A 13,342-nucleotide genomic window follows, 5' to 3' on the forward strand; every position below is an offset into this window, starting at 1 on the left:
AATCACGACAAAAGAAATTTTATTGGGGTAGGAAGTACCGTTAAAATTTGTTTTACCCACATCTGTGGAATTTAATTCCCTTCCCACGATCGCCGTGTGTGCGATTTGTATGTATATATATACATATCCACGTAATATATATAAATTTATAAAAGACTGACATATATTCTTTCAATTGTATTGAAAAATATATACATTCAACACAGGAATATACAGAAATTGTAACTTCTTCTCTTAACATAACTTTGTATTAAGTAAGTATATGAAATAAATCGGTTAAGCACATGTTTATAGGTTATATTGTGTTTACAAAAAGCATAGGTATACTATAGGTTTATTTAGCATTTGTTAATAATTGTTTGCTCTTATTTCTGCTATAGTTAATGTCATGTTATTTACAAAAGAAAAAATGTTTGAATATACTATTGGTTGAATCTCAATATAATTTGTAATGACTTATTTTTATTTTATATTTGTATTATACTTTTATTTTTCTTTGCAGAATGGAGTCTAGGACTGAATTTAAAATAAAATCACCACCGACAGATGCCATTTCTGCAGTAGAATTTGGACCAAACTCCACACAGTTCTTATTAGTATCATCATGGGACAGTACAGTGAGGTTATATGACATTCACGCAAATACAATGCGATTGAAATATAATCATGATTTGCCAGTATTAGATGTTGCATTTCAGGTAAATGAAGGTTGTAGAATAAAAAAGATAGCTTCTTATACAATTCTTTCTACAACATACAATTATCTGTTATAGGATGCTGTTCATGCATATAGTGGTGGTTTAGGAAGTACTTTGAAGATGTTTGATATAAATAGCACTACTGGTACTGTTATTTTTCCTTGTTTTGAATTTCTCTGTTTACATGTTTTATATATTTTACATGTTTTACATAGTTCATATGTTTTACATTTATCATTAAAGTAAATTGTATATATTAAAACATCTGTTTATAGAAAAAATCTGTTTATAGAAACGGTAATGGGCACACATGACAAGGCAATCAGAAAAATTGAGTTTTGTGCAGCGGTGAATGCTATATTAACTGGTGGTTGGGACGCTGCAGTAAAACTGTGGGATCCACGATCACCTACTTGCGTGGGTAGTTATTTGCAACCAGATGTGATTCTTGCTCTCTCTGTTTGTGGTGACAAGTTTGTAGTGGGAACTGCAAAACGAAAAGTCTGTATTTGGGACTTGAGAAATATGGCAGGCATGTTTCAGAGACGAGAAAGTAGTCTGAAATATCAGACACGTTGCATTAAAGGCTTTCCCAATGAGCAGGTATGTTTGTTCTTCAAATGTTCCATGTAATTCGCTCAACTCGATAATACTCGATAATATGATGAGAAATCTAACTAGATTCTATGTACTTTTAATTGTAGTCACTTTTCAATACTGTTTTATCAGTAGTATATATTTTGTGTGTTCTTATTGTAATTAATACACAAAAAAGATTTTTGGAAAAGAACAAAGATAAAAATAATTCTGCAAAGTTACAATTACATAATAGGACTTTTAATATTTTTCATTGATATCAAACTGTTTATATAGTATCTATAATATATATACATTTTTGTATTTTATTCTCTTATTTTTATTATGTTCTAGGGTTATGTGTTGAGTAGCATAGAAGGCCGAGTTGCCGTTGAGTATCTCGATACAATGCCGGAGGCCCAAAAGAAAAAATATGCGTTCAAGTGTCATAGAATCAAGGAGAACAACGTAGAGCATATCTATCCGGTAAACGCTATCAGTTTTCATTCTGCATATAATACATTCGCCACCGGTGGTTCGGACGGCTACGTGAACATTTGGGATGGTTTCAACAAGAAACGCCTGTGCCAATTCCATCGATATAATGCCGGCGTGGCTGCACTCAGTTTCAGCCACGACGGTTCCGTACTCGCGATAGGCGTGTCGTACTTGAATGAAGCTGAGATTCCGCCAGGCGGAAACGATGAAAGAGAAATTTATATAAGATATGTTAACGATCAGGAAACCAAGCCTAAGTAACACTGTTGACTATTGCATAAGATATTGTGCAAAGAATCAGGAACAAAGCATATATTAGGTCTGCTCTTTTTAGCTGTATTTGCAATATTTTTCTTTTAATCTTTACCTTTATAATTTTATCCTTTAATGCATGATTATATACTTATTAAGTGAATATGAATTATTCAAAAAAATATGGTATAAAAAATTATATAGCCAGAAATGTTTAAAATTTAAATGAACATTACTCCGTGAAAAGTCATTGTACGAGCAACTTTCTTCCGAGTAAACATCTTTTTTCAAGAGTAAGTAGTAAAGTTTCAAGGGTAAATAAGAAGTGAATTTGAATCTTGATTCCGCTATTGAAAAGTAAGAACGTAATTTTTATAGTAAAAATCGCGTATTTTAATAGAAATCTATAGAACTGATAACATTTTTTTCGTAAAATTTATTTACAGGATTGTAAAGATTGTCTTTTCTTTTAATAAAAAAAAAAAATTATGCGTACGATTTTCTTTCGCAGAGATATACCACAATCTAAGATAATCTGTGTATTTTCACGATCTATCGCCAGTATTGACATCACTCGATGTGAATCGCGAGGAGGTTGCCGATCGGATTTTGCACATCGTATATGTAATAGATTTTGTGTAAATGTGTATATATGTATATGTGCGTAGGTTTGCATAAGTGTGTGTTTCTCTTGATGCGAAATCAAGTCTTCTAGCCGTTCATGCATGTTGATACAAATCCTTATTTTCTCTTCAGGGTATCAATCATGCATCTTTTCTCCCAGCGTGAACTCGTGAAAAGTTGCAGTGAAAATTTTCGCATTTCCATTGTTTAAGAAGTTATATGTTTACTACAGTCGTCGAGTTCGCGTGGAACTTTTTACTTTTCACGTTTTCATTTTTAGGAAAAAGTTACATGATAGCTATCCGAGAATTTCATTGCTGATTTGGATTAACACTTCTCTACCCTTTTTAAATTCTTGTTGGCTAATGGCCTTCTTAAATTTATTAAATATCCGATATTAAATTTCAAAACTCAATTTTATATATTTAATACCTATGTATAAATTTACATATAAATTTACTAATACATTACATACAATATGCAAAATCCGACCGACAACCTATCCGCAGGTAATGTCAATGGTGATGGAAATGTACGAATAATTTTGGAATGTGACATATCTTTGCAAAATCGTATGCGAAAAAATTGTATGCGTATAATTTCCTTTCTTTTAACTGAAGAGGAAAATCAATTTTTATAATCTCGTAAATGAAATTCACCAGAAAGTTTGCCCTACATTTTATGGATCCCACTGAAATACACTATTTTTACTAGAAAAATCACGTTCATATTTTTGGGGTGATAGTGAGATAAAAATGTTATAAAAGAAAAATCTAACAACAGTTTCTTAAGTAGACACTTTATTCTCGAAACAAAACAAAAAGAAAACAACAGAAACAGAAGAAAACTGTTCGTACGATGATTTTCCACGGAGTAATGCTCATTCAAATTTTACCTATTTTAATCTATAATTTTACGCCAAATTCTTTTGAGCAGTATAATATAATACAGCTAAAAGGAACACACATATATAACAGAATATGATTATAAATTTGCGCTATTATAAATATCAAATTGATAAAAAAATAATTTGCTCTATCTTAAGGACGAACATATTCTGTGAGTAACGTTAATTGTAAATACTCTGACTGAATTAATTTATATGCGTCGCACGATAAATAATAGATGATTACTAGGCTAATAAATTTTCAATAAACTACTTTTTACCTAAATTTCGTGTCTTTATTGACTTTATTATGACGTAAGTATTTCCCTTTCCACATTTAGTTTCACATTCAGTATTGATACTTTCACATGTGCAAGCAGTTTTAAGTATTTTATCATATGTCTAAGTGTTCATCAGTTTGTTACAAATGTTATCCTTAGTAAACGTGAATGGCTTCTTTATTTAGACATATTAATTCACAGCCTCTTGTGCTACAAAATTCATTAGAATAATTTATATACTTGATAACATTAAAGAGATTACAAATATATCTGTTTTTCATATTAATATAAATATAAATTATATTACAATCAAACATATATAATATTCTAACTTAATTATGTGAATTTTTGGAAAAGAAAATTTAAGTTAAAATTTAATTTAAATTAATTATATTTAGATAAAACGCGCAGATTAGAAAAATAGGATAAAATAAAAAACTACACTACTGTATAAAATTTATATATTTGCTAAATGGCTTTACACAGTAACCAATACAATGATTGCAAACAAACTACAAAATTTAGAAAAATAAATAGCCATTTTTATAATATATGCGTGGTAATTGACATTATTTCCAGAAATATCCAAATCAATGACTAAAAAACGAATATGTATATATGTGTGTGTGTGTGTGTGTGTGTGTATTTTTGTATGTATATATGTATATACACATATTAAAGAGGTAGCAGTCTCTGGACAAATCTGTTCAAACATAAAATGCTACAAAAAGTAGAAAAATTAAAAGAGTCCCGTATCCAACAAAAGAATTATTTTCTTTTTATCGATACGAAATGTAATTATATTTTTGTCCTATAGTTTTTATTACATTAACTTCGTATTTTCGATTCCTAGCAAAAATGGTAGAGTATTTATAAGTATGTACAATGTATATTAAAAAGTATTTCATTGAACAAGATATACTTAGATATAATTGCGTTCTTAAAAACTCGATTCTCCCGGAATTTACAATTTTTCCTTCAGTTAATTATAAAACGATTTCGTAACAACGCAAATAAAATTCTTTTTGCAATTATCACAAGAAATGACTAGCCTGATTAGCCCTGTTCCCTTTACAATTTTACATCGTAATTTTATAAATTTTTTACAATGTTTCTAGCTTTGCGTTTTATTGTCGCTATCGACTATTCAATGACTTATTCAAGTTTTTTAATTGTGAGATAAGAATTGTTAATTTATTACAGGATATCCTAGACTTTTCTCCGCGATTTTTGTAAGAACGTAGAACGAATTGAGGTGAACATAAAAGTTCCATATCTTTTTATGATATTCACAAAACATCTTGATAACATATTAATTAAAAACGATTAATGAATGATTACGTGCGATATAGTAGATGAGCTGTAGTGACGCCGTCTGCTTTGTATACTCATACATTAGGTCAAATAACCTAGGTCAAACTGAATAAAAAAGAAGTCCTCTACCATTTTACAAATGATCATATAGATTTTTATATATCAATTAAAAAAGATTTGTGTATTATTATGTAGAATCATGTAACAATTTTTTAAAAAATCTATATTTGCAAAATGATAAAGGGCTTTTATTTGCAAAATGATAAGGGTTTTTTGTTCCATTTGACCTAATGTATAAGCACACATCGCCACTAATCATATCGCGCGTGATTGTTCACTAATCTTCTTTAATTAATATCTCGACTGTCATTGTGAATATCGCTAAACAGTACAGGACTTTTATGTTCATCTCAATTCGTTCTACGTTTCCAAAAAAAAAAAAAATTGCGGAGGAGACTCTAGGTCTACACTCTGTACAGACATAACGCTGAATAAATCATAAAACGGAAGATTAGTCGAGTAATAACATTGTTTTTTGAGAACGTAGTTTATATTCTGAGAATATAATATTCTTGTATTATACGGCCTGTTATATTATGTGTCATCATTGTGTCCTCGAAAATTCTCTAGAGTATTGTCATTTTTAAAGTAAAATGAGTTTTACAAGTGCTTCGAGTATACGTACTTTCGGGAAGTATAAAGTATACCAGTTTGTTTGCTTTTATTATATATAGAGCTCGCAAGATGATTTCTTTGTATTTCTTAAGTTGGAAATAATCTCCCTTCAACTGTACCTGCTTTTAACATCACAGTGTTGAGAGTACCTGTTATTATTTCTCACGCATGCACATATTATATATATATATATTATTTTACATCATTCTAGCTTCAACGATCTTTATAACCTTTGAAATAACAATATATACAGAATATTTAACAATTTGTACTAATGACTTTCTGCCTCTCGAAATGCCCTCTTAAAATAACAAAATACTATTATTATCTCGCCGTATTTCTTTTTTTATGATATATCTACTATAATAATGCTTTATTGTTAACAATATTTTGTGCTTTCAAAGTTTCTTTTCTTTTTCGTTGAACAGTTTTAAGGAAGTTGATGTTGGCATATTTATCCATCGGTAGAAAGTGTCATCTATATCAAATGATGGATGCGTTATCTTTGCTGTTCTACTGAACGCTAGATTTAATTCCGTTAATTTTACGTGTTCTTATCTTCACAAATAAATACCCTAAGTTTGTGTCGTATCGCGTCATGCGTGGCAAAGCTGACTCCAACTGCGATGGGACCTTTGACCCAATTCATGCTTAAGCTTTTGTAAAATGCCATTATTCCTTCTTCCCTGTAAAATGCAAGATAAAAGAGTGATTTAACAAGATTTAATAATTTCGTATCTTACTACCTACAGGTAAGCAATTGTATCTGCTACAAAAAATAAAATATAACTTCACGGTATCTATTATAAAATTCATACACTCCCGATCCTTAATTCGTGTGATTAATGGTTTGGATACTCACGTGTAAATTTTCACGATGGTTGATTTGATTGTGTGATAATGCTGCCCCTTGATCGCCGATGTCTGCATTCTCCGCCTCACGATGTCCAGTGGGTAGCTGCTTGTCTGACCAACCACTCCAGCGATGCCGCCGCAGATGAGTGAGGTCGAGAATCCCGGAATAGGCACGGTGTACACTGTTCATCGACACGTAGCCATCATCATGAAGCACGCACGCTTCGAAACACGTCGCCGTTGTCGGGCTTGTTGTCTCGACAAGCGCGTCGCTATTAAAGAGTAAGTACCCAAGTCCCAATAACGGGGAAATAGGCTCCCGCTGTGCACTCACGAGAGTGCACTCTACTTTATACGTGTTTACTGCTTTGCTTTGCATATGCAAACACCTGGCATCAAGTCGTACAACTCGTGAATGAACCGCGCGACTCACCAGCCATTAGGTTTTTCAGGAAGTCGTACGTGAAGAAGCTGCAACCAGCGTACGGGATGGCGCCAAGGATTGTGGCGTTGAAGCCGCGGTAATACGCCAGGATACCCTCGTCTCTATAGATACGCCAGAACACCTGTCGCAACGTCTTGTACTCAGCCTTTACCGTCACCGCCATCCTAGCCCTCATCATATCTAATGGATAAGTCATAGTCTGCGAAGTTACGCCTGCCAAAGAGCCGGCCAGGAAACTCGCCCACGGCTTTTTCCTGCAAACATTTACCAAGCATCAGTACTTAGTGCTGAATCTGAATGCAGAGCGGCGATCTTGACAGGAAAGGCTGAATGTTTGTTCCACGTATGTTTATTTCATTTTAGCCAAATACCTTTCCGAGCCGTTCACCCTCAGAATTCTCTTCCACTGTTCGTGCGCCGTGAATTGTACCGCGGAATATGGCACGATTCTGATCATGGTAGCGCTGTTTCCACGCCACAGACTGAGAAGGCCCTCGGTGCGCATAGCTTTCACTAAAAATTGTACTGCAGCCCTGGCTGAGTAAGGCTGCTTCGAAATTTGAAAATTGATTTTCGTACGATCTAAGGGCGCTATCGTAGTTTTCGCCAACGCGCCCGCTATCGCGCCGGACAATAAACTGGTCCAAACTCTTTGAGCGTTTGAAATACTGTCCATCTGTTTGTGTTTTTTCTGTTCGTCCTGCAATATGTAAATGCGAATATTTCTTATAGTTACGATCAGAATAAAATTCATATTGGATAACAGGACATAATTATAATATAATATAATATAATAATGTAACTCTTTACGCTGTTATGCTGATAAGGAGCCGTTTTCCTTTGTCCGGAGCCAAATAAATGAATTACTAAATTAATTAATAAAAATAGCCAAATAAATGAATTACAAAATAAATTAATAAATGAATATCAATCGATAAAGAACATTTCAATAAGTGCTAAGAGTGAAGATTACATCTGTGAATTCATTAGAGTTCCAGAAATTTCGGATTTCGTCCATTGTTCCATGTCATGTCCAATGCTTTGCTTGATCACTTTGAAGACTTTTACGGGACCATTCTAGAAATACCAAAATGATAATTAAAATTTATTGCAATTTATTGCAAAATTATGGCAATTCGCGTACAATTTGTCTAGAAAGCAATGATTGAAGCACTGATCGCAGTGTGCACATCAGAATTCGGAAATCCGAATATAACCTGCGAAATGACCAGTGCAGAGGTACTCAAAATCAAAATAATACTCTACCGATGTGACAAATGGTCCAAGTCAAAATTTTAATTATCATTTTGGTACTTCTAGAATAATGCCATGGTCCCGTAAAGACCTTCACAGTAACGAAGCAAAGATACTGATGAAGATATAATGTGGGGCAATAGATAAAATCTGAAATTTCTGAAACCCTAATGAGTTCGCAGATGTAATCTTCACTCTCAGTACTTATTGAAATATTCTTTATTGATTGGTACTAAAATTTATTTATTTGGTTCCAGATAAAGAAAAACGATTCCTTGTGAAATTTTTAATAAAATCTAACATATATAGGGTATCGAATTTTAATTGTATTTATTATGGAAAAAGAGCAATTCGAGTTTAAGCACAGGACTAATATGCTATGTACCATATGGGTAAAATCTTCCTTGTGTTAGGAAATCGTGTAATATTTATTGAACATGAATAATCAATATAAATAATCAGACATTTCGGCTCAATTATGAACCCTCTTCAGTGATAATAAAAACTCAAGGAACTTACAATACGAACTCATTACAATTAATTAAAGACCTGATTAAAATGACATGAATGTTAATCGCAATATTAAAGCTGACAAGACCGTTACCGAAATAATATTAAGTAGTCAAATTAATATTAAGAAGTAGCCGTCATAACTATAAAAAATCATAAAATAAAATAAAAGTAAGTAAAATTAAAATATAATAAATAATTAAAACAGACAATATAAAATACCTTTGTTGAGCTCAGCTAAAAGTAAAACGATCCTGTCAACGATAACATCGCCACGTCTAAGAAATACAAATAATTACAGATTTATATAACCGAGCATTAACATTGCGGCAACGACTCGTGGAAGAGAAGGAAACCAAAACAAAGTTTATTTTCATAACAAGCCGCAGTAGCTGCTGCCCAAATATTCAGTGTTCTTTTGTGAGTTAAGACCATACTTTTGAAATTTGATGAAAATCATTTCTGAAATCAGGCGTTTCAAGTAAAAACGTTCCTCCTGTAAAACTTTGGCATGATTCATGATAGGGTTCATAATTGAGCCGAAACGTCTGATTATTTATATTGATTATTCATGTTCAATAAATATTACACGATTTCCTAACACAAGGAAGATTTTACCCATATGGTACATAGCACTATTAGTCCTGTGCTTGAACTCGAATTGCCCTTTTTTCTATTTTTTGATTAATATCTTCGTTTGTGAGTTCTTATTTCTTTCTCTAAAAATTATTTATTATGCTTCAAATATATTATCAAACATACTAAAAAAACAAGATATTATAAAAGAAATATCAAATAAAAGTTATACAATTTTAAAGAGAAAAGAGAATGATAATATATATATTTAATTCGTTAATATTTAAATCAACTTTAATTTTCTTAATGGAATCATATAGTTTATCTAACACAAATCAATTTCTCTGATCACATCCTGCATATAAAAATATTGAAATATAACCATCGAAAAGTGAATATTTTTCGAGATATTATTCATTTCATGCTGATATTTTTCAGAACAAAATATAAAATATTTCGTAAAGTATATTCACTTTTTAATAGCCTTATTTTACAATACCTTTGTATGTGATGTAATGGCGGGTGAAATCGAATGTTAAGAAAAAACAGGAAAACCTTGAACATTTTTTTTAGTTACATTTTGCAGATACATTTTTGTAGATTCGTTGCATCAGTGTGCAAAGATTAATATTACCAATCGATTTCTTTTGTCAATCTGCGTACGAAAGTATTTAGATAAAATTATCGAAAAATGAATAAAGTATAAAATATTTTATATCTTGTATTAAAAGTACAATATCTTGTACTGAAATCTTACTTATACTGAATATCTTAGAAAGAAAATTAGAATAAAATGAAAAATATTTCAGGAAGCATTCATTTTTTAATAATTTTACCTCAATATTTTTTACACGCAAAATGGCCAGTGAAATTGACTTGTGTTAAAAAAATTAAAGTTGACCTTTTCAAAGTTATTCCAAAGTCAAATAAATATTATAATTTTCTATATAGTATTGTGCTTAGATGATTTTAAAATTATCTACTATAGAGATGAAAATATGTAAATATACATATATCCATCTTAGATGAGGTGTAAATGGTTTCGCTTTTAAAGCGAAACTAGTTAAAATATAAGATAATTATGTATTTAGAATTATGTATTTAGTACTATGTATTTAGATTTATGTATTTAGTACTATATATTTAGATGTTTTTCAGATACTTTTTAGATTTTACACAAGTATATAAAAAAGTTGCGCAGAAATAATAAAAAAGATAAAGAGAGAGATAAACAGTACTGTTCAAACTCTTTTGTTGGATATTGTATAAAAAATATCTTAAATCTTTTTTTTAGATAAAATGGCATATTTTTTCTAAGATAAAGATGAAATATATCTATCATTTTTAAGATTTTTCTGGAATAAAGATAAAATGTTTTTATCATCTAGATAAAGATATTAGATATAGAGATAGAGATAGAGATATCTAGATTTCTCCATCTAGATAACCATCTAGAGAGTTTCGCCCACATACTAGCAAATATCGCTATCTTCTCTCCTCTTGAAACTACACAATCTTTATTTTTTTTCTGTCTTTTAAGGTATTTATAAGTTGTGCCATTAAAATAGGACAAGTGCAGTAGCAACATGCACAATGTGAATTATCCAACATCCCAGATTCTTTGAAATATTTTTGAGAGGATGTATGCTAGAGGTAAACTGATGAGGATTAAGAGAAACCAGGACTAGAAAAGTCGCACTAACTCGTTAAACATGTTATCTTACCATGCCAGCTGCATTTTGCCTATCCATTGGCACAGCCGATGTGGCGGACGATGTGTGTTTCCCGGCGATCGGTAGCACCTGAAGGCGCTCGAGGACAGCTTGACTACCTTCGACGGGACGGGCTGCAGCATGCCCGCTCATCTATGGAGCACTTAGCTTCGTTTAAAATGAGTTCTCATGCAGGTCGTCTCGCGTCCGGTATGGTCAACGTATGCGCACGGACTGTTGTAACGACGTATTACTGCAAATATTTTATGTCATGTCAAGTTTTCTTCGTTTTCCTATTTTTCTTCTCTTATCTAATACTCTTATCTTATCATATTTATTTGCATCTTGAAAACTGTTACACCGAGATTTCTACAGAAACGTTCAAGAATGAAGAGAATTCATGTTTACCTCCTACAATTATTCATTATTAAAAAAAAAAGAACTCTGTTACATAACTTCTGATTTATTGATTATTACATTATTTATATACTTATTATTTATTTACTTTTGATGTTATGTAACTTCTACACATTCTTAAAAAAGATAAAATTGAATGGAAAAAAAATAAATTATTTAATCTAATAAACTACTTAATATTCAATTTAATAAACGCGAAACAAATATAAAAAACAATTTAACACAACAGTTTAGCATTTAATAAAACAGTTTAGCATTTAATAAAACGTAAACACAGACGGAGGGAAAATAATGTATTATATCGACAAATGCACACATAAAGAAATACATACTGCATTCAAATAAACGTTACTTGTCTCAGGTTTCATTTCATAAAGTTATATCCGCGAATGCATCATAAGCTCATCATTAATATCAAAATTGTTCAAAATATGTTCTTCATCTTAGTAAGTTTAACATTTCAATTAAGAATATTAAATTAAAACAAAAATTCGGCTTGCTTACCATATATAGTCGAACTATCTTTTTCTTCGATAGTTTTAGAATATTTTTGTAAAAAGAATAAATATTTTTTTTAATATATAATAACGAGCTTTTTCCAAATTTGTGATGAGTATAATCTTTAACATTATTACCAAGAAAATATTTTTTGTTGAAGTGAATCATTACTTAAAAGAAGAGGAAAGGAAATTGAGTAATCGCTTTTCTTAGCAGTAGAATTATATTTTTCTTTGTGTGAGCAACAGATGAATAAAGTGTAAGATAATAGTCCTAATTATGGATCACATTTAAAGTTAGAACAACTTTTAATGATTTACATAAATTTGTTGATCGAACTGTTGATATATAACTGTTGATATAAATATAAGCAACTAACATCATAGTTTTAAAATAATATTAACTTTAAATTAGTTTATTCTAAATTATAAAAAAATAATTAAAAATACGTAAAAGTTGCAATTATGAGTTAGCAAACATAACAGATATGTTAACAGATCATAACAGATTGTACGATATCCAACTTTATAAAAAACTCGAAGCATAATTCTAAGATTTAAACAGGTTTCAAACATATTAAAAATAAATCAATCAATTTGGTTTTATATCAAAATATTTTTTTAACTATCCACTACAAGAAAAAAAAAACTTCACTGTGAAAAAATAGTTAAAAAATACTGTGAAAGAATAGTTTAGAAAGAAAAGGAAATTTAAGAGTAGAAAGAAAAGTTAAGAATAGAAAGAAAGAATAGAAAAGGACGAAATTATTGTTTTACTGAAAGCGTGAGTTAACCTCATTGTCTCCTACGCAGGGTAAAGTGGGATATTTCACAAAACTTGTTTATTTTCAAATTATTGATTTTAAGATGTTTTTAAAAATGACGCATTAAAAAATGCAATACATAAAAATATATTATTGCATGTTTCATTGCTTATAATTATTTACTAACAACACTTTTCTTATAAAACAATATTCTTTTCTTATTAAAATATTAATAACAATCATTATTTAATATGGTAATTTTTGGTAACAATTTTCTCAAACATAAGATATGATAAGAAATAATGCAACTTTATATTTTAAGAATATAATGGTATAATCCTGTGTAATGGCATATCCCGAAATATATAAATTTGGATTATGTAGTACAAAACATCATGGATAGTTGATATTTGCACAGACATTTAATTAAAATAACGAAAAGATTATCTAACGTTAATATATATATATATATATATATATATATATGAAATAGCTGATAATAATACGT

The 13,342-nt window shown here is 30.5% G+C and overlaps 2 protein-coding genes across 7 annotated transcripts in view; one reads left to right on the forward strand and one right to left on the reverse strand.

Moving 5' to 3' along the window:
* The first annotated feature begins 25 nt into the window (after nucleotides 1-25).
* On the forward strand, nucleotides 26-3,820 carry LOC116844747 (mitotic checkpoint protein BUB3). The gene is made up of 5 exons (XM_032816719.1): nucleotides 26-254; nucleotides 503-698; nucleotides 774-843; nucleotides 991-1,301; nucleotides 1,629-3,820. The coding sequence occupies exons 2-5, from the start codon at nucleotides 504-506 to the stop codon at nucleotides 2,031-2,033; spliced, it is 981 nt and encodes a 326-aa protein (XP_032672610.1). The 5' UTR covers nucleotides 26-254; nucleotide 503; the 3' UTR covers nucleotides 2,034-3,820.
* A 1,718-nt stretch (nucleotides 3,821-5,538) lies between these two features.
* Nucleotides 5,539-13,342, reverse strand: part of LOC116844749 (mitochondrial coenzyme A transporter SLC25A42) — a 17,023-nt gene continuing 9,219 nt past the window's right edge. For 2 of the 6 annotated variants that reach the window (XM_032816723.1, XM_032816724.1), the window contains exons 2-6: nucleotides 11,169-11,409; nucleotides 7,476-7,804; nucleotides 7,093-7,358; nucleotides 6,667-6,841; nucleotides 5,539-6,490 (exon numbers count right to left, since the gene is read on the reverse strand). In XM_032816723.1, the coding sequence (XP_032672614.1) occupies nucleotides 6,349-6,490; nucleotides 6,667-6,841; nucleotides 7,093-7,358; nucleotides 7,476-7,804; nucleotides 11,169-11,309 (1,053 nt within the window). In that variant the 5' untranslated portion in view covers nucleotides 11,310-11,409 and the 3' untranslated portion in view covers nucleotides 5,539-6,348. Of the gene's footprint in view, nucleotides 6,491-6,666; nucleotides 6,842-7,092; nucleotides 7,359-7,475; nucleotides 7,805-8,077; nucleotides 8,182-9,090; nucleotides 9,156-11,168; nucleotides 11,410-13,342 lie in introns of those variants that run through there. The other 4 variants (XM_032816725.1, XM_032816726.1, XM_032816727.1 and 1 more) reach the window with 4 other exon arrangements.

The sequence above is a fragment of the Odontomachus brunneus genome, unplaced genomic scaffold, assembly GCF_010583005.1.
Source record: "Odontomachus brunneus isolate Ranch 3 - 2012 unplaced genomic scaffold, Obru_v1 Obru_scaffold_046, whole genome shotgun sequence".
Classification (NCBI taxonomy): Eukaryota; Metazoa; Arthropoda; class Insecta; order Hymenoptera; family Formicidae; genus Odontomachus; species Odontomachus brunneus.

What these genes read in the sequence shown, in the direction of transcription:
- LOC116844747 (XM_032816719.1), top strand. Translation starts at nt 504, where the DNA reads ATGGAGTCTAGGACTGAATTTAAAATAAAATCACCACCGACAGATGCC. An exon ending in TGATATAAATAGCACTACTG is followed by an intron (nt 844 to 990) that starts GTACTGTTATTT and finishes ATCTGTTTATAG; the next exon opens with AAACGGTAATGGGCACACAT. An exon ending in AAGGCTTTCCCAATGAGCAG is followed by an intron (nt 1,302 to 1,628) that starts GTATGTTTGTTC and finishes ATTATGTTCTAG; the next exon opens with GGTTATGTGTTGAGTAGCAT.